Here is a 20056-nt window from a genome sequence, read left to right on the forward strand (position 1 = left end):
TACGATTTTATTTATTTCATTTATTCATTTTGCTTACGATTTACAGTTTCAATTACTTTTAAATGATATTGTGTTCCACGATTTTTGCTGTTACTGCTTTTTTTCTAACTCAATTTCATCTACCTTTCTGCTTCAACTCCTAGCGATTTTCGTTTCTAGTCAGATGGAGATGATCCAGTTGCTTTTCTTTTCCAATTCATTGAAAATATCTTCTCTCACGTTGAACGTGCGGAAGAAATTTTGCGAACAATCTTTCACGTTTGCTCAGCCGTTAGAGCCAACTGGACTGCGACAACAAAAAGGGTAGTCAAGCAATATTAGAATGACATGAGATCATGATGGATTTGTGTGTTTGTGTCATTTAGTATTAAGTAATATCCTCATCTTTTGCTGTTTTGTGTTCCTCACTTCTCATCGACTGTTCTAATCTACATGATTAGAATCATATTCTCGTGTATGCATGTGTAGTCACTGTAATCTGGTTCGCTTACTTTGCTTTGTTTTATATTTAGAAAATAATATGCCACGAAAATATGTATTATTTAGTTTTCTTAGTCGTTCACTGTTGCACGTGTAGAGATAGTTTTTGTTTCGTTAAATATGTTTCATTCACTTTTCCGTGCTCGTTCTTCTATTAGTCGCGAACTACTACCCTATACACTTGAAATGGTTTTTTTCTATTACTTCTCTTCCGCTAGATTTTTATTCTGTTTATCCACGATTATCCATTCAGTATTATCTAGAATGCAACTCACATCTCTCTAACTAAAAATTTGCGTTACGCTTTTATTTATACTTTCAAGTAATTTTGCTTAATCGCGTGATTTGCTTCTATGCTTTATTTTTCACAAGAACATTCTGTCATTGATTTATGTATTCTTAAGTAAAATGTCTCTTCCATTAATTCTATTATTATGTAGGGTTCCTGGATTTCGCATGCTGTCTGCACTATCGAAACACATTTTAAGATTTTAGGTAATTATTTTACATCTATTATCTGAGAATTTTGGATTGTAACATTACGGCTGTTCTTTTTTTTCTGTTCTGTTTAGTTCTCTATAATCAGCTGTTTATGGGTTTCAAGTTTTTCCACTTACTTGTTCGAATGATAAGCACTTTCTAGACTTTTTGCCATCTGCAAAAGTGATGATGATTTCGATTGCTTTACCCAGTGGTAATATATACAATATATATGTCTGTGTTGTCTTCTTCTAGATCTCATGATATTTTAGTGCTGTTTTTTCTGTTTTCATCGAATCTCTCGGCAATGTTAAAGTTTTACAGTTTTTAAAATAGTTTATCTTGGAACTGTGGCCCGCATTGAGGCGTCAACACTTGTTCTGGTTTCGAATTTTTAATTACTAACTGAGCAAAATAGAGTTTTTTTTCATTTCTTTCCGACTATTTTCGCTTACATCAAACATTCACACACACTTGCTTTTTTTTATTATAGGTAAAGATTTGAAATTATTTCGCCATGACAGCAGCATTCAATCTGTTCTAAAAGTTGTAAATAAAGGTTAGAAAACAAGCTTTGTTGTGAATTCTAGAAAGCTTTGTAAATTTTGACCAGGCACTGCATATTCCCGACATTTAAAACTCGACAATAAAATAATGTAAGGCATATAAGGCATGTTTCTGCAAAAAAAAAATTGTTTTTCACTGTCAGTTATGGCAACACTGGTTTTCGTTTTTTACAGGCACGAGTTCATTTAAAAATGGTTAATAAAAACTGCTGACGATCATTTCTTAGTAGAGCTCGTTACACTTCGAAAGGCATTCATGGCGGCACAGGTCGATTTCCGCCCTAGGACACTGCTGAGTGGTAGAGCAATTAGGAATCACACCGTTCACTGAGTATAAAAGTTTCCTGTGCCTGTAATCGTAATTGTCTGAGGTGAGATCGAGCATTATTACATTATGAAACAGTAAATTGTATGCGTTTGCTGTTCTCTTCTATTTCCTATAATACAAATGTCATTTGTGTAAATAGCTGTTGGAAACAAGCTAAGGCAAGGCAACCTCGTTCTAGTGAGCCTCTCAATGGCGCGTGGCAACTTTCAGGGGGGGAAGGGGCATTATATGCGGTGCAGAGTTTTTATAAAAATTTAACCGGTGCTGTTAAGGACACTGTTCTTTATTCGTGTTTATTGTTTTATGATGTAGACAAATACGTAAACATTTTGCTCTTCTTTTGTTCTAAAGCGATTGGTAATATACCGAAACAGTTTTAATAGTAGTATTATATTATTATTGGTGATTATTGAAATGGCTGTAATCTAGCAAAAGTGAGTCGTTTGAAAGTACGGGATAACCATACGAAGTTGTTATTCGAATATTCTATATGCAAAGGATATTAGGTTTCGACAGAGAGAGCACAGTTTCGACAAGTTACTGTGGTAATAGAATGAAGCATTACCATGGAGCATTGCTTAAATAAATACGGAGATGTGCAAAACCGTTGATATACATTGTTCGCAGTGAAAAGGACAGATTAATAATAAACGTCATCAGTTATAGTACACTCAAATATCAACCATTAACTAAAAAAACGCTTTTGTGAGAAATAAATTTCATATAGTTCCACTGTACTAAAAATCGTCTTGTTATGGGGAAACCACTTATCAGAAGCAACTCGATAAATAGGGCTGCGAACATGTACACAATAGTGCTTCGAAAAGTCCCTTAGCAAAACTTGAGGCAAACCGATCATGGATAAGTGGTGTCACACGCTAGTCAATGATTAATAGTTTTTAGTCTGGAAAAAATCATCATAACCTAGGACCAGAGATGGCATTTCACTAGAGTGATACACCAGGGCGTAGGTTTCAATTATACACTGCGGATACATTTGCTGCGCTCCACACAAAGAGGAAAGCGCACTTCTTCTCAGTGTCCAGACAGACAGACTTTGAGTGCGTGCTTGTGTTGAAAGAAGCTGGTGTGAGAAAATAACATTCTCTTCGCACGAATCGCTCTCACGTGCTCTCGCCTAAATACATCCAAGTGATCACTGGCGCGCGATGATGAGCGAACACTTTAATGAACTTCAATTAATAGATAGTAGATCTGGCCTTGCTATGAAAAATTTGCAATGAAATCCGAAAATTTAACGATAAATTGTTTTATTTTGCGTGCCCCGCGCAAACCATACACCAGAGTGCGCACCGGTGTGTACACCTCTGTGAAAGTATGTGCATCCACCTCAGAGAATTTATTAGCTAATGCTCTAGCACTTTGGTGCGATTCAGTGGAGGAGGTAAAAGGAAATAAACAAACGCACTCATGATGCGTGCACGCTTCATACAACAGTGGTGTATATATGTGAAAGAGAAGAGCTCTCGTTGAAGTTGTCAGTACGAGGGGAGAAATTTTGCTCGCACTTTGTCACACAGAGGAGATGGACATCTCTGGCCTAGGACCATTATTATTTGTAATCTATCTTAAAAAGCCTTGGTATTAAATTCCTGTAGTGGAATTTGACCTTCTGTTTCAACAGACTTCGCAGCCGATTCAGAGTGTACAGAACCATTGCATGGCTAGTGCTATGGTTCTACTGACACTACGAATCATTCCAGGTCGGGGCTCGAACATTCGACAACTGGTTTGTAAGACCAGCGCCCTATGCATTGAACCGCCAACCCGGGACAAATCTATCTATCTATCTTAATGATCTTAATTTCGAAGCCGAAAAAAGATTTGTCTTGAAACAAAAATTTTATTTTTCTAGATGGTATTGATCTTCTTCTGAAAGATTCTGGTTAATACTTTGAACAAATTTTCTCTCAGATTCCTCTGAATCAAATTTCAGTTAACATCGCAGGTATTTATGGTTACTAATAGATGGTACAGCGAGCTGAAAGGATTCTAAGCATCAGTAGGATCGTGCAGACGCCGCGAGACGCCACTGTACAATCTAAATTAAAAAAAATTCTGATACACACTTCAATCGATTTCGTCTATTCTTCGCCAAGTAAAGATACACGAGTTTTATTCTACCCTCTGTGGCCATTTTATTCAGACTTCTAGCTTTTTCCAATAATGCTCTCTAATCATCAAATTTGATTATTGTTGGTGTTTTCTAGGTAGCCAGAAATATCAACAAGCATTTCAAAACCTAATAGTGAAAAAATTAATGTAAATCCTTACAATTAAAATTGAAATAATTATTTTTCGAACAATTCAATTTTTTGCAAGACTACCATTAAATCATTTCTTTAAGGTTATCTGGAAAATCAGTCCTTCTTAAAACTTCTATATCGATTTTGATTGGTTCTTTTCGACAAGCATTAACTGGTGAGAGGTGAAAGATATGAAATGAAAAGACGGATAGGTATTCTAGATTGAATCAGTTATAAATATAGAGCAGAAAAAACTAGCCTAGGCAGACTCATATAAGCATGGTCAGAAGAAAGAAATGAATTCTATTTTACCTTCTACTTGAGGGGGTCGAACACTAAATCCGAGTCTTCAAGTATGGTCGTGTAACAAGTGTAGTTCTTCACCACGAGTTTGAAGTTTTTGTATGAGTTTGACAGCAATTTTAAATCAACGACAGATTTCTTAGTTGTCATCTACAACAGCACAATGAATGTTCATAATGAAAAATAAGGATCATTTGGATGCTTTTGCTGAATTTCTATTAAATTGATGAGGATATTGATGTCGACGAAGAAGCAGTCGAATATCGTCGATGATAGGAGAATCAAATTTAGATCATCTCATACCGTTTTCGTTTATTGATCAGATCAGCCCGAGAGCTGGCCCAGAAGAACTTTTGATATGATCGTTTTAGCCACCTGGGGTCGCTCTAGATCGGACTCCAATCGCGTAGTTTCGCTTTGAAAATTTTCTCTGGCGCACCACGACATCCATGCGAGTTTGTTTATTTATTTCTTTTTTTTAGTTGCTTTTTAGGGGCGCGTACCACGTGTTAGTTTTACTCGGAGTCAGAGTCGCCCACGTGTAGGCTCAAAAACGAAAACGGTATCAGTCACTAGAGACTTAGATTGTTATTGTTTTTCCAACGTGAAAAGCGTACATTTTGAGAATTGTAGAAGGATTTTATTCTGTCTCGCTAAAATCCAACTACAAGGAATACACTAGAGATCAATGTTACACATATTCTTTGTTTAACTAATTCATTCACCCATCCTCGGTGCGAATATCCTGTCTTCGAATATGCCCGTCTCGAAACACGTTGAACTACTGCACGGAAGAGAGAAGGGTGAAAATGAATAAGCAATAGTCGAAGAGAACCCGAATGTACTAATACATTCTTCGCTGCTTGTATACATCGTGCATATTCGTTTTATACATTCGTTCATTTACTTTACTCTACGAATTGGTTCGAATAGCGTCACTGCGATGATCGTTGGATTCCATTCTTCGCGAAGCATTCTTCATCTAATAAATTCATCATATCTCGTGAGGTAGCAGCAATGGGGGAGTGCTGGGATATAGTTCATCACACACACACATAAGACTACGGTACTAATGCAGGGGGAAACGTCTCAATTTGCTTGTTTCAGACAGCCCGAACGATCATCACGAATTAGGTTTTGACGATGATCGCTGCATGAATATTCGTTCCATATTCGCGTTAAGTCATTCGGGGGTATGTTCAATGCGAATAACAACTGCAAGGAATAGATTTTCATACGAGCAACAAAGCAGCATCGGTTTCGGTCGCACCCGAATATACGGACAAGTCCGAATATCAGAGCGATTATCGAACAACGGCGAAGGAAAACGAACGATGATCATTGGCGTTCGTTGGATTTTTGATATTCGAGCAACATTGGTACTCGGAAGGCAAAGTATCGATACCTAGGGTATCGGGATACCGAAATCTATATAAGGTATCAAAAGACAATAAAGTATCGATACCTGTCAGTATCAATTGATACTTGCGCAGCAATCATTTCAAAATAAAATAAAATTGTAGACTGTGTTACTTTAAGTATCAAGACCAAAAGTATCGATACTAATGTCGTTTTCGTTTTTAAATTGCACTACACTGGTGTAGCGAAAGCTGCACTGAAACCGTTCGTTTTTACCAATTACACTACACCAGTGCTACACTTTTTCTGCACCGATGCCACTGGTGTAGCACTCATCAAAAGTTTGGTGTAGCTCTGTGCAATTGAACCGTTAATTGTAGTCAATGGTTACTATTTATGTTTTCGTCATTTTTGTTCGTTTATTAATACCTCAGTGTAGCACTGCACCGGTGTAGTGCAAATTAAAAACGAAAACGCCATAAGAGAATTGCTCTGAGGTGATATCGATACCAAAACTACCCGATTCTTGAAACAAAGTATCGAAACCTTAAAGTATCGACTCGGTATCGGACATCCCTACCGCCTAGTCTTCTTGGATTTTCTGAGTTTTTTTTTATTTTAAGGCACTCGGCTAACGGATAAGTACCGATTGTTTTTACTAGCGCATCTTCTGCAGCGGTGGTATCAATTCGTAAGTACCGGACATTTTTTGCAAAGCGCATCTTCGTTATTCTATTGGACAATTTTCTCCAGTTCAATTTCCATCTGAGTCTAAACATCTAGTTAAACTACTTCTTCATGGTAAGGAAACTGTCAAACCAAAGGGATTCCGAGTATAGAGAAAACAAAAGATAAAGCAGAAAAGATCGTAAAAATTCGGCCATAAACAGGCATAGATAACTCCTTGGGTAAAGAAGTATGCTAGTGCAGCGCCCCGTGAACTCTTTACAGTTCGCTTAGTTTCAGTTGAAAAGGTCAAATAGAATTTCGGCATGCTCGTGAGCCGAAACGTAAAGTAAATAGTGTCAATTTTTACGTTTAGCACAAAAACTGTAACCAGGCTGGCAAGTGAATTATCGATTTCAATTTCCCGGTTTTTTCTGGGTGCGCGAAACTAAAAATTCTCGGTTTATTTCAACAGACCCAATGATCAGATTTTTTAAAATATTTCTCTCATTCAAGCTTTAAGTTGAAATCCCATGGCAAAAAAAAACATCGAGAGTTGAGAAATTAGTATTTTTCGGGTATCTCCTTGGAAATACGATTAAAAATCTCATCCACAGTTTGTCCCAACGTTCATCTTCTGAACTAACAGTACCATCCAGCCCAATGTATTCCATTTTTATTTTGTCTTTTATTTCGTCAGTAACTTCGATGTAACAATAGGATTAAAACAAGAAACAAATCTGGCCAATGGTGATGGAAGTTATCAGTCTGAAACTTTGTATGTTTCTTAGAAAATAATATGAGAGCAACAAATTATATTTTGTAGTAAACAGATTCAATAATTGTGAGTACTTTTGCATGTGCTCAACAATCGTTCTTGAAACCAGCAAACGTTCCGAAAGACGCAACTTATTTGTATACATACTCAAAAAACTCGATTACTTTCATTTCCATTGAGAAGAATAGAGAGCTATCATTCTTCAATAAAGAACTCCAGTTCACTCAATCTTCGAGGAGAAAATTAAAAATGAATGAACTAAAGAACAACACTCTTCCCGCAAAACCCGATTCCTTCTAACAACCAGTGGCGTCTCGTGACAAAATTTACGGGTTGTGCACTGCTTATATAGTATGATCGTTTCGATGTTGTAACTGAGACAGCAATTTGTTTTCAACTGTCATAAGCATAAGCCACTGAAGCCTCTCCTGAATGTTCTGTTCTCACAGAGCCTATTCGACCAGTTGTGCCACTGCTAACAACATATACGGTATCCCTTCAGAGTTGGGTTTTGGCGAGAGAACAAAATCCTTCTAGAATTCTTAAAATGTACGCTTGTCACTTTATAAAAACAACAATCTATGCCTCTAGTGACTGAGACGATGTAAATTTGATTTTGCTATCATCGACAATCTTCGATTGCTCCTTCGTCGACATCAATATCCTCATCAGTGCGGTAAAATTTCATTTTCAATCGAATAATATAAGATGAAAATGAAATTTATGACCGCTGACAGTCAGCATATCCCTACTAATTCATTTGACTTTTGCTGCCATTTTCAAGTGAAGCTCCCGGAATTCATCGTCAGTTGATTAATTGTACCTAGTCATTTGAAGTTTTGCTTGCTCAGTTTCGAGTGCCAAGTAGTCTACCTGTTTCAATGCCTTCGCTCTTGGTAGTAAGCAAATTCGAACGAATAGAATTATAAATGGAGTAAAGTATTAAAAATGAAAACTAAAGGAGGAAACAATTAATTTATGTGTATTCTGTGATTGATATTTCAGCTATCTGATTTGTCTTTCATCTATTATCTTGAACCAATTCGAATGTTTACATGAACCTCATTTGAAGGCCGCTCTCACACTATTGAAAGAGATATTTTGTCATTTCAAGAGATCAACTGAAGGTGGTTAAACTGAGCCTCGATTGAAAAGAAACGAGTGATGAATTGAATGCTGCCCGTTCGGGCCGTCAGCAAACATTGTGTGTGTCAGAGAGTGAAGTTTACTGCATTAGAGAGATCGTCAATGTGTTCCACATTCAGTTTCAATTGAATTGAATGAAGTTTTACAGCACTGATCCTCATCATAGCTGATATTCTTCGAAAAAAATTAAACATAAATTCACCGAACAGGCTCTTACAAACTGTGAAAAACTAATTCCAGCTGTCAAAGAAGGAAATCAAATACTCCTTGCAAATGGTGGAAAAAGTATTCTCACAATTTGACATTACTGAGACAAATTTTGGTGAAATTAGGGGTATCATTAGCTGGCAACTAAAAACACGGCTCCTAAAAAATTATTAAACATGGTACCCGATACTACTTTTACCATTATGCATACTTATTCTGAAATTTGAAGACAAACACTAAAAAAGGTCCTAAGTGCAAATGACAGTTCCTCTTTCTTTCGATTATTACGGTCCGATCGGCAATCCTTCTATCTTACACTTTGCAGAGAATAACGACTGAAACTATCAACGTTCGATCTGCTGTTAAAAAAATGTTACAAAATACAGGAATACGCCGTAATAATTGAAAGAGAAAATAAACAAAGAGAAACTGTCATTTGCACTTGGAACCATTTCAAATATTTGTAGAAATTTAACAGAAATCCAGCAGAAGCATCCAAATTATCCTTATTTTTCAGTATGAGCATTCATTGTGCTGTTATTGATGACAACTAAGAGAGCTCTTATTGATTTAAAATTGCTGTCAAACTCATAAAAAACCGTTGAGACATGAGGTGTTGGCCCCATTTTCAATGTATTGTGCACCATTGAACCTGTGTGGGACAATAAGATACACTGTGTGGGACGAAACTTGTACTGAACTTCTAGTTCAAACACAAAATTGCCTTCAACTTTTCATTTGTTGTATCAGGAAAATCATGATGCTGAAAATCGTTACTAAGATTAGGACTAGTAAATTTTTTCCCGGATTTGCATTCAAATTCCCCACTTTTTCCCGGTAAAACAAAATTCCCGATTTGTTCCCGGTTTTCCCGGTCACTTGCCACCCTGTGTAACAATATTCTCCCAATTTGATCATTTCTTTGAATTACAAACTGATACAAACTTCCTATCAACGCCAATCGTACCAACATATTCTTTTTAATACAATTTTTTTTCAATACAAAATTACATTCTAACCGGTCTAAATGACCGGCATTTGGTACGTTTTGTGTTAATCTTAACTCCAGAAGAAAACAAGCTAATTGTCGAAATGTTAATGCGAATCTACTAGATTATGAATTGCGGTTCCCGTTAACTCACAAAAAAAGTGGAAGAATTAAAACAGTTTCAATTTTAGGAGTGACTTATTTGTTTCTCATTTTACTGACTGGCAAACAAATACCTTCCCGCTCTATGCTCTACTAAACCATTTCAATAAACACCTCATAATAAGACACATAGTAATCACATATCCAATCATTTTCAATAGCGATCGGTGATTCGCTTTATCACCTATAAAGTTTTCAATATATATATAGAAAAAAAAAACAACATAAACAGAAGGGCACTTTTAAACTACGTTCAGAATTTGGAAAAAACAAATGACGCATAAAACACGTTCTTTTTTAAAAAGAAACTTATTTCTGAGAGTATATAAACAAATTTTGATTACATCGAAAAACGTTTCTAATCGAAGACAACAGAAAAGTGATGGCAAAGGTGTTGACTGTAGGGAAATTGCACTAATAAAATACTTAATAAAGTTCCGGAAGATATCCAATTGCATGCTACACAGGCTACAGCACTTTGAACTAACAGTAGATTTTATCTATATAAAGAGGACGCCGTCCTTGTTGTTTACTGTAAGCGAATCGCCACAGCTGTGTTCTAAATATTCTGTTGTATGAAATCAATCACTTTAAAATAAATCTACTATTTTTCTTGCTTTACATTACGTGCTAAAATGTTAAAACTGAAACTTTTCTACGTAACACAATCAATCATGCCGACAAGTATTAGCTTGCTATCATTCTGGACACGATGTTGATGACCGAATCCGCGCATTCCACACTCGCTGAAAGAACCCATTTCTTTATTCTAATCATTCACACACACACACGTACGGTGATTTCCGGAAACGAATCCTTTCGCGTCCTGCTTACGATACCGAACTGATCGCGTTGTGTGGCGATCCCATCTGAATGAGAACCTTATCGAGCCACTGCAGCGGTCCGTGCAGATGGATCTCAATCCAGCAGGGTGTCGAAGTGACGTCCTGCCGATGATATTCAGCACCCCAGCCCTTCACGAAGCTCATTCGTATCGTGCACATCTTGGTCAGCTCGTATACGGCTTCGAAGCCGTGGTTTACCGAGTGCGAAAGAAGCTGAGCGAATTCCTGGTTGTTGAAGATTTTCAGCGAACAACCGGGTGGAATTTTGCATACCGTGCTCGGGTGGAATCCATGGTGGTGGTTGCAGTTGCGGCTTTGCACAAAAATGGCCGAATCCGACAGACACTCGGCATACACTTCCCCTCCGACGTAGTAGAGATGCACTCCCTTACCGATATGACGACGCGTGTTCTCGATTGTACTGTTTCGATTCACGTTGCTCAGCTGCCCAAGGCAGAAGCGATCCGAGTTGTTGGACGGATTGGTGAAACCGTCCACGATGATGGAGGTCGCATTGCAGTGGAAAACCTCGCCGACACGGCAGTTGAGCTCGTAGTACGCTATACTGGCCCAGTATGGTGGTTCCTGATAGCTAACCGGGGCCACTTCGCCGTGCATCTGGTTTGTGTCCATCTGATTGTTGTCCGTACCGGTCACATTGTTACCATCCTCCGGAGGGCTATAGGCTGGCGGCGGAGTTTCCGGTAGCGATCCGTACGGGCTCTGAGGATTTGAGTTAATCGGTCCCGGGCTAGACACCGACGAGATCGGACTGTTCGGTCCCATGTGGGAGGAAATCGGAGAGTTCGGTCCGCCCCCACCAATGTGCGTATTGTTGAAGCCCGCATTAGTGTAGCTCACGTTGTGCGGCATGTTCGGTTCGTTCATCTGATGGAATGGCAGCAACGAGTGACCGGGTGCGAATTCGGAGTGACGCGGGACCAGTACCGGCGGTAGAACCGGACTTTCGACACGCTTATAGTGGTATGGATTTATGCAAACCTCTTTCTGCTTAGCACTGAACGGATACTGACACGTCTCGATCGGTTTCAGTTCATGATGGCTTTGCAGATCGGGCCAGCGCCACACCCGGCAGTAGATGACATGTGGAAGTCCTTTACGGTGGGAAACCTGTGAATTACATTAGAAAAAGTTATTGTTTGTGTTTTTTTTTTCTTAAATTTTAATGAAACTTTCGACTGACCTGTAATCGTCCATCCAACGATCTCGGAATCGTGACGCACTTGGACGGTTGACCGGGGCACGACAGGGCACGTTCCAATTCCTCTATGGCTCCTTTCCGTTTCTTGAGCTTCTTGACTAAACTGTCGACGGCTTTTTCGGCCCATTTTTCCTCCTCATCGCCCTGCTTCCAACCCAACAGTTTCTTAACCGCCGGACTGGTAAACGAGAACAAACTGTTCAGACTGGACATTGTACTGCTGCTCGAAGACTCCACATCGTCAGTGTCCATGTTGAAGAAGAAATCTGAGAGAGAGAAGAATTGAACAATCAAAATTAATCATCGTATGTTTTGGTTAAAATCATTGAAATTATTTCAGATATCGTGTTAAATTTCCTACATTGGTTGTGAACTACAAATCAGTAATAGTGATTTTCGGTTGTCAGTAACAATTAGACATATATCAGTCATATTGTTTCCGTTCACTCTGAACAATATAAGTACTGATGTACTGAACTTCTCATAGAAACGTGGCAACGTGCAAATATATCTTATCAAAGTGCTACGTTCGATCTACTTTCGCGTACATGTCAAATTTAGCGTTATTCAATGCATGATCGATACCCGATGTGGTCAGCCTCAGTGCCCTGCAAGGAAGGGCGTAGAGCACACCAATTAGCGAACAGAAGCCTGTCTGGGCGCTGATAAGCTTCCGCAATTACATAGCAAAATGCCGAATCAGCTGCAACACATTTATCAGCAGGTGTGTGTTTGAGATAAGTACTTAATTCAATTTGAAATGATTAACTCTTTCCATCGCCAGACTGGACATAATCGACGTCGACCCGACGTTTGGCTAACCGCAACCGCTATCGCCTTTGACCACCGAGTGATTTTGCAAACACGGCTCGATCAACCCGCTGACAAATTACTCTTTCGAATCTAATTTATGAATATTTTTGCATATCATATTGGCTCGCGATCCTGCGCTCCCGCGCCACCGACAAGACCGACAAGACAACTGTGAGGCCTTGAATTTCAAACAGTTCGAGCGATCGACAGGTGTATATTTGATTATAAGGTTCCACAGCCTTATAAGTACGGCTGTGGGAAAACTCATCAGGTACACCTGTATTTAAGTAATTTAGTATCTGGGCAGAAAAAAAGGCACTGGAACCATGCCAGACAGTTTGTCGCTACCGTTTGTAACCATAGAAAGATCGCGTAAAGTTCTAGCTGTTTGTTGATCTCAATGTGTTCGTTATCCAAGATTTATGAATATAAAATGACAAATTTTAAAGCTTTCATACATTTGACAGGCATTTAATCTTCTGTTCTATTCCTAAGAACTTAGTTTCATTAGCTGAAAGTTTTTGACAAACCAGTTTTCGTATGTTCGAGCCCCGACCTGGAAGGATTCGCAGTGTCAGTAGAATCGTAGCACCAGCCATGCAATGGGTTTGCACTCTGTTCTGTCTTCCTCAACTCGACGCATAGCTACCTTGAACTACTAGGGCAATATTATCCTTGAACTACTAGGGCAATATATCAGTACACCACTCGAACCGCTAAGTAGACGTAAGAAATTACTCTGGTTTGGTATCACTATTTTAACTTTCCTGATGTTTCGAACGAAACAGAGCAATAGTCTGCTTATCATCAACAGATGGAGGTTATGTAGGTCTTTTTGAAAGCCCCTTTTGCAGTGGCGAATCGTCCTCATGTGCACCTTGTGCACTGCACAAACGTTCAAATTGATGAAATTAACTGCATCACAGGCGCATTCAATTATTTTCGATTCTTTATTTATTCGATAAAAGCAGGTTGGATGGTCTATGGCAGCCAAATGATCTTTTCATATCGCATGGCCGTAGCCATTACTTTGCCTTGTGCTCCGAAATTGCGTGTATTTACACACATCTCATATACATCCAACCTAAAATTTCAAGTATCTCTTGTCGCTGTCTTTTCCATGCACATGAGTTACTGCACAGATTCAAGAAGAGAAGGAATTATTCAATTCAGCTCTGAGATTTGTTGTTCTCTCTGCCACGTTGAGCTATGTAAGCACTTGTAAGGACAACTCTAGGAGAGGCTTCAGTGGCTAATGCTTATGGCAGTTGAAAACAAATAGCTGTCTCAATTGCAATGCCGAAGCGGTTATAATGATGAAGTTATTACTTTTTTTATTTATGACTTCTGGTCAGTCAATAATTTTTATTTTTTCGGTTTTTAACGATATCAAACTAACTAGAGATTATGATTGAAAAATATGTATTGAAAAATAGTACTCAATGAAGAGCAAGGATGTGAAGATAAAGTGCGGAAAAGTGAGACGTGACAAGGGTCATTTAAGTAAGCAGAAGGCTACTCGCATCTAAACTTTTACCTTCTCGGAGTCGAAGAAGTAGGCATCTTAGCGTAAACCTGGCTATATAACGAACCGGTTCGGATAGTAAATGCCAAACGACATTTGCCTTTACTTTCTGATATATCAGAGACTCGGATAATTCGTATCGCTTATATGCCTTAGTTCGACTCCTCTGGTAGAAGGTAAAAGTTTAGATGCGAGAAGCCTTCTGCTTACTTAAATGACCCTTGTCACGTCTCACTTTTCCGCACTTTATCTTCACATCCTTGCTCTTCCTTGAGTACTATGGCTCTATAATTTCATTTTCTTCCTCCTCTCATAATCTCTATCTAAGGAGTGTATCGAAAATAAGCTATCCACATACATTTGTATTGTACGCATGTATTTGTGATGGTTTTTTATGCTCAGATTACAGCATGCTGTGCGTTTTGCTGTCAGCTTTCGTTTGTTAACTTGTTTTTGCGGTTGAAATTTTGCGTTTTCAAAATGTCGCGTATTGAAAAGGAAGTGAAAATTAAGGTTCTGGATACATGGCTATGTGAGAAGGGTATTACTATGCGAAAATTGGCGAAGCGGTTTGGAATTCATCATGCCAGTGTTAAAACTATCATTAATAAGTTTGGGGAACACTATTCTTTGGATGAACCACCAGGAAGTGGTAGAAAACCCGGTTCTTCCAACCCCAAACTGGACCTTAAAGTGGTATCTCTAATCATGAAGAACAAATCAATGTCAATACGTGATTTGGCCAAAAAAGTAGAAACGAGTGTTGGAATGATCCAGCGTATCAAGAAGCGAAATCAAATGAAGACCTACAAGAAGCAGAAAATCTCGGCAGCAGAAGCGAGCAGCAACAAGGGCCCGGAAATTGTATTCGCGTCTTTTGCAGTGTCCGGATGTATGTGTTCTGATGGACCATGAGACTTGTGTAAAGGAGGACTCAAAAACCCTTCCAGGTACACAATACTTTACTGTCGTCGTTGGGGGGGGGGGGGGATGTGAGCGATGCGACAGGTCGATTTAAGTGGAGAAATTCGGTAGAAAGGTACTGGTATGGCAAGGAATATGTTCCTGTGGTTTGAAGTCAACCATGTTTTACACAACCGGAACTATAAATGCAGAAATCTATCGATCTGAGTGTCTACACAAGAGATTGCTTCCTTTATATAAGAGGCATAGTACACCTCCACTGTTTTGGCCGGATTTAGCGTCGGCTCACTATACCAAAACCACTCTCAATTGGCTTGCGGAAAAGGGTAAACATTTCGTTCGAGAAAAATATCAATCCACCAAATTGCCCTCAGCTTTACCCATCGAACGTTACTGGGCAGCCGGGTTGGTGGTTCAATGCATAGGACGCTGGTCATACAAGCCAGTTGTCGTATGTTCGAGCCCCGACCTGGAAGGATTCTTAGTGTTAGTAGGATCCATAGTACTAGCCATGCAATGATTCTGTACACTAAGAATCGGCTGCGAAATCTGTTGAAACAGAAAGGCCAAATTCCACAAAAGGAATGTAATGCCAAGACTTTGCTTTGGGCAATCGTGAAAAGGGTCTTCAAGAAGACTGGTAAGGCAGCTGGGAACATGCTGGAATTAAAAAAAAATTGGTTCAAGCGTCAAAAAAATGCGATGCAACACTTGTCCGGAACATGATGAAGAGCGTTCGATCAAAAGTTCGAAAAATCATGAAGGAATCACTTAAATTTCTTCCGGTTTTCATTATGCTCAAGTTTAACCTCGTACAATAACGGATCATTTTTCAGTTTGAATAAAATATCGTTTTTTATCATAATTTGAAAGAAAAATTTGTGGATAGCTTATTTTCGATACACTCGTTAGTTTGATATCGTTAAAAACTGAAAAAAGATGAAATTATTGACAGATTTGCTCAACCTACATCGGACCGAATTCTTCTTGTATATTGATATTCCATTGTATTGAAAAACACAAGCGAATCTCCATTCCAAAATCTTTAGTTTTCACTAACATCGAACTGTTACATCTGATATCATACCACATAAGCAGTGCACAACTAGTCAATTTTGTCACGAGACGCCACTGATCTTTTGTTTCCAAATCTTGGTTGGTGAATGATTGGATAATATGTAATATAGACCCCATAGTGGTCCTTAGGCTCCCCACGGTTCTGGCTGGTGTACGGTTACAAGCTACGGGGGAATGATTGACGACAATTTCCATCCTTCCGGTGACGACCCAGCCAAAGACTGAATTTATAAGGCATGGCAAAGTCTCACCCAATGGAATTCGACCTGCCACAGTGAAGAGATCGAAGAATACTTCTGCACCTAACACAACGTCAACTGTCCCTGGTTCATAAAAGGAAGGATCCGCCAGTTGAATTCCAGACGGAATGACCCATTTAGAGGCATCAATAGCTAGAGACGGTAGATCGACTGTCACCTTGGGAAGCACGAACAAATCTATCACATCGCAATATGTTGAAATTCGGGACTTTATCGTCGATCTAAATTTAAACTGTACTGATGTAGATGATTGTCCTATACCTGCAATAGGGAGATCAACCCTACTTCGACGAACGCTCATTCGCTGACAAATGCTTTCGCTAGCAAAGCAGCATTCACTTCCCGAATCTAGTAGTGCTCTAACTGGATACTCGCTTCCCTTGTCGTCAACAAGGATGATTATAGCTGTTGCTAACAGAATCCTGTTTCTTAAATTACTACTTGCATTGCAGCTAACCACACCTGTATGAGTAGCTGGTGTTGATGAAACTCCAATAGGATGGTTTGGAAGTTTTGATGCATCCGACTGGTTGAGCTGTGGTGTGATAGTTGCTGTTTGGCTACTGCCTTCCATTCCTTGGGATGGGCATAATTGGGTATGATGACGTCCGCGGCATTTGCGGCAGCTACCTTCAGAGGAACAAGCCCTCGCCATATGTCCACGGCGTAAACAGTTTCTGCATAATTGGTTGCGACGAACGAACTGCTCCTTTTCATGTGCTGTATACTGCGAAAACGTCTCACATTGATAGATGGAATGCGATCCACTACAAACTGGACAATTACGCATGTTTCCTTGTATAGTTCCATGGTAACCAGTGCGTTGTGAAGTTAGTTTTTTTGTGACTATTTGTGACAGCGTGTCTCCAGATTTGTGAACCACCGTTTGCAGAACATTGACTCGACGTTGAAGAAATTCTATCAACTGACTGAATTTCGTCGTTTGATTCATCTCGGCATATTCCTCCCAATCTCGCCTTGTAATTGTATCCAAACGAGTGCTCAGAAAATGAATGAGCAACACATCCCAATGTTCCGTACGTTCGCCCAGCTGCTTCAGAATTTTTACGTTCGCCTCAAATTTTTCAATTAAGGAATGCAACTCCAATGATGCTTCTCGTTTCATGCAGGGAAAGTCAAATAAAGACTGCACGTAAGTACGCTTCAGACGACGAGGATTGGAAAAGTGCTCCTCAAGCATTTTCCACGCAACTGGGTATTGTTCATTGCATATGGGAATTGTTTGTATTAGTTTGAGCGCCTCATAGGTCGCTGGTTCATATCCGGCTCGAAGGACCACATGTCGATAGCCGAGGAGAGATATGGACAAATTGTCCGGCAGGCAACCAACAAATGCTTCGCGCCGTACCTATTGTTTGCTCGATCGCAGCGATGACACCCAGCTGCCGCTGCACGCGAGCGATGCTGTACTCACAGTTCGCAATTTAATACAACATGCTTGTATTAACACACATTTATTTCATGCAGACCGTAAACTTATTTATTGTAAATTTATATTAAACTTTCAACTTATATTAAAACATTTGAACTTAAACTAGAACACAGTAAATTAGGACGCGATGTCCCTTCGATCGTAGGTAGTCATGCACTGATCTCTGCCTATCATCGATGGTGATAATAACCCTTCAAGAAGGCGCACTTGATCAATTGTTTGATCATCGCTCGTATAACGGTAAGATACGGGTGAATTAATTCGATGTATGAGTTGTATCTCGGGATACACGAAACAGTGGGATTATAGAAGCGAACATATTGCCCCCGCAGAAATAACAATTTCTGAACCGATTATTGACGTTGTATGGATCCATCTTCGTTATGGTAAATTTATCGTGGACTATGGCCTTCCTGTAGCTCATCCCGCGTGGACTCTATATTTGGAGGGCCTTGAACATTTAGTCGATTTCCGTTGAAAGACGTGTGGTTGTAGGTTGACGCTATGTTGATCCGTTCCTCGGAAACATCGAAGTGTTGATCTGCCTCGCAGAAACCGTCGTAGTTGACTATGATGAATTAGCTTGAACGTTAGCATGATGTCTTCATTGATGATGTTGATTCAGTTGTCTCGATCGGGAGAATGCAAATCTTTGCAGCGGGACGTGTGATGATGCCATTTGCAGTCTGGAGTGTCACAACGCGAACAACGCCGTCTTTACCAGGATGCAGTTCACGGACACGCGCCATTGGCCAACGCATCGGTGGAAGGTTCTCTTCTAGAATAATGACAAGTTGATCGGTTTGTAGTTTCACAGGTGGTTTGTACCATTTTGTGCGTGGTTGGAGTGTTGCAAGATACTCAACGTGCCATCGCTTCCAGATGTCTTGCAGAATTTTTTGAATTTGCTGCCATTGATGTAGCCTATTAAACGGAATTGAGTCGTAGTTGTTGTCAGGAACAGAATTGAGCGCAGTTCCGATTAAAAAATGCCCAGGTGTTAGAGCCTGCAGATCTGATGGATCTTCGTAAAGTTTTGTAAGAGGACGTGAATTAAGGCAACATTCAATCTGCGTTAAAAGTGTCTCCATATCGTCAAAGTCGAGTTTCCTGTCACCCAGCACTCGGACAAAATGTTTTTGAGCCGAGTTTATGGCTGCCTCCCAGAGGCCGCCAAAGTGAGAGCCTCTTGGAGGGTTGAAATGCCAACGTATTCCGCAGTCAGAACATTCTCGGGCCATACTATGTTTAAATTCCTTCGCACGAATCAACCGTCGGATGTCGTTGGCTGCACCGACGAAATTCCTTCCGTTATCAGTCCAAACATCAGAACATAACCCTCTTCTTGAAACGAAGCGACGAAAGGCTTGCAGAAACTTGACTGTAGTAAGGTCAACGACTAGCTCTAAATGAGCGGCTTTCGTGGAGAAGCAGACAAACACTGCAACATATGCCTTCGGTGGTGCATCACGTCGGTGTCTAGGTTTGAGATGTATAGGTCCCCAAAAATCAATTCCAACTGTGGAGAACGGTCTTGATGCGGTTACTCTTGAAGACGGAAGCTCGGACATAAATTGCTCGACTAACTTCGGCTTGGCTCGAAAACAGGTTACACATGCGTGTATAATACGACGCACTACACTACGACCTCCTAGAATCCAGAATCGAAGCCTAATGGTGTTTGTCAAGAGCTGCACAGCTGCGTGCAGCAAACGTTGATGGTAGCAACAAATTAATAGCTTGGAGAATTGGTGAGATCCTGGCAGCAGGATCTGATGTTTGGAATCGAACGAAACGGTGGCGCGATCCAGCCGCCCACCGATACGAATAACGTTATCTGTTCCTATTATCGGATGAAACCAACGGAGACGAGAATTTGAAGCTACTGTCTGTGTTTCCTGCAATGACTTCCATTCTGCAGGGAAACTATCCCGTTGAACCAGCCGAACGAGTGTTAGCTCTGCGTCTCTGATTTCCGATGTCGTGAGGGTTGAAAACATTCGTTCCTTCTTTTCCGATCGAAGGTTTTTAGCGAAACGCTGACAATAAGCTGTTGTACGAAGAAGACGCTGATAATCCGAAAATCGAGAGGTATACTCTTCAATGAATGAAACTGACAGAGAAGTTGCTGCCAACATGGATCTTCGCGCCTCGTTCATAGTATCTGAACTGTCTACTCTTTCAAAGATTTGAACAGGCCAAAATTC

General features: G+C 39.9%; 1 protein-coding gene across 4 annotated transcripts in view; it reads right to left on the reverse strand.

The window, feature by feature from the left end:
- Positions 1 to 20056, reverse strand: part of LOC131428211 (protein mothers against dpp) — an 87654-nt gene continuing 67598 nt past the window's right edge. For all 4 annotated transcript variants that reach the window (XM_058591960.1, XM_058591961.1, XM_058591959.1 and 1 more), the window contains 2 exons: positions 11780 to 12063; positions 1 to 11706 (listed from right to left, as the gene is read on the reverse strand). In XM_058591960.1, coding sequence (XP_058447943.1) covers positions 10561 to 11706; positions 11780 to 12049 — 1416 coding nt within the window. In that variant the 5' untranslated portion in view covers positions 12050 to 12063 and the 3' untranslated portion in view covers positions 1 to 10560. The remainder of the gene's footprint in view (positions 11707 to 11779; positions 12064 to 20056) is intronic.

This window comes from Malaya genurostris, chromosome 2 (assembly GCF_030247185.1).
Source record: "Malaya genurostris strain Urasoe2022 chromosome 2, Malgen_1.1, whole genome shotgun sequence".
Lineage (NCBI taxonomy): Eukaryota > Metazoa > Arthropoda > Insecta > Diptera > Culicidae > Malaya > Malaya genurostris.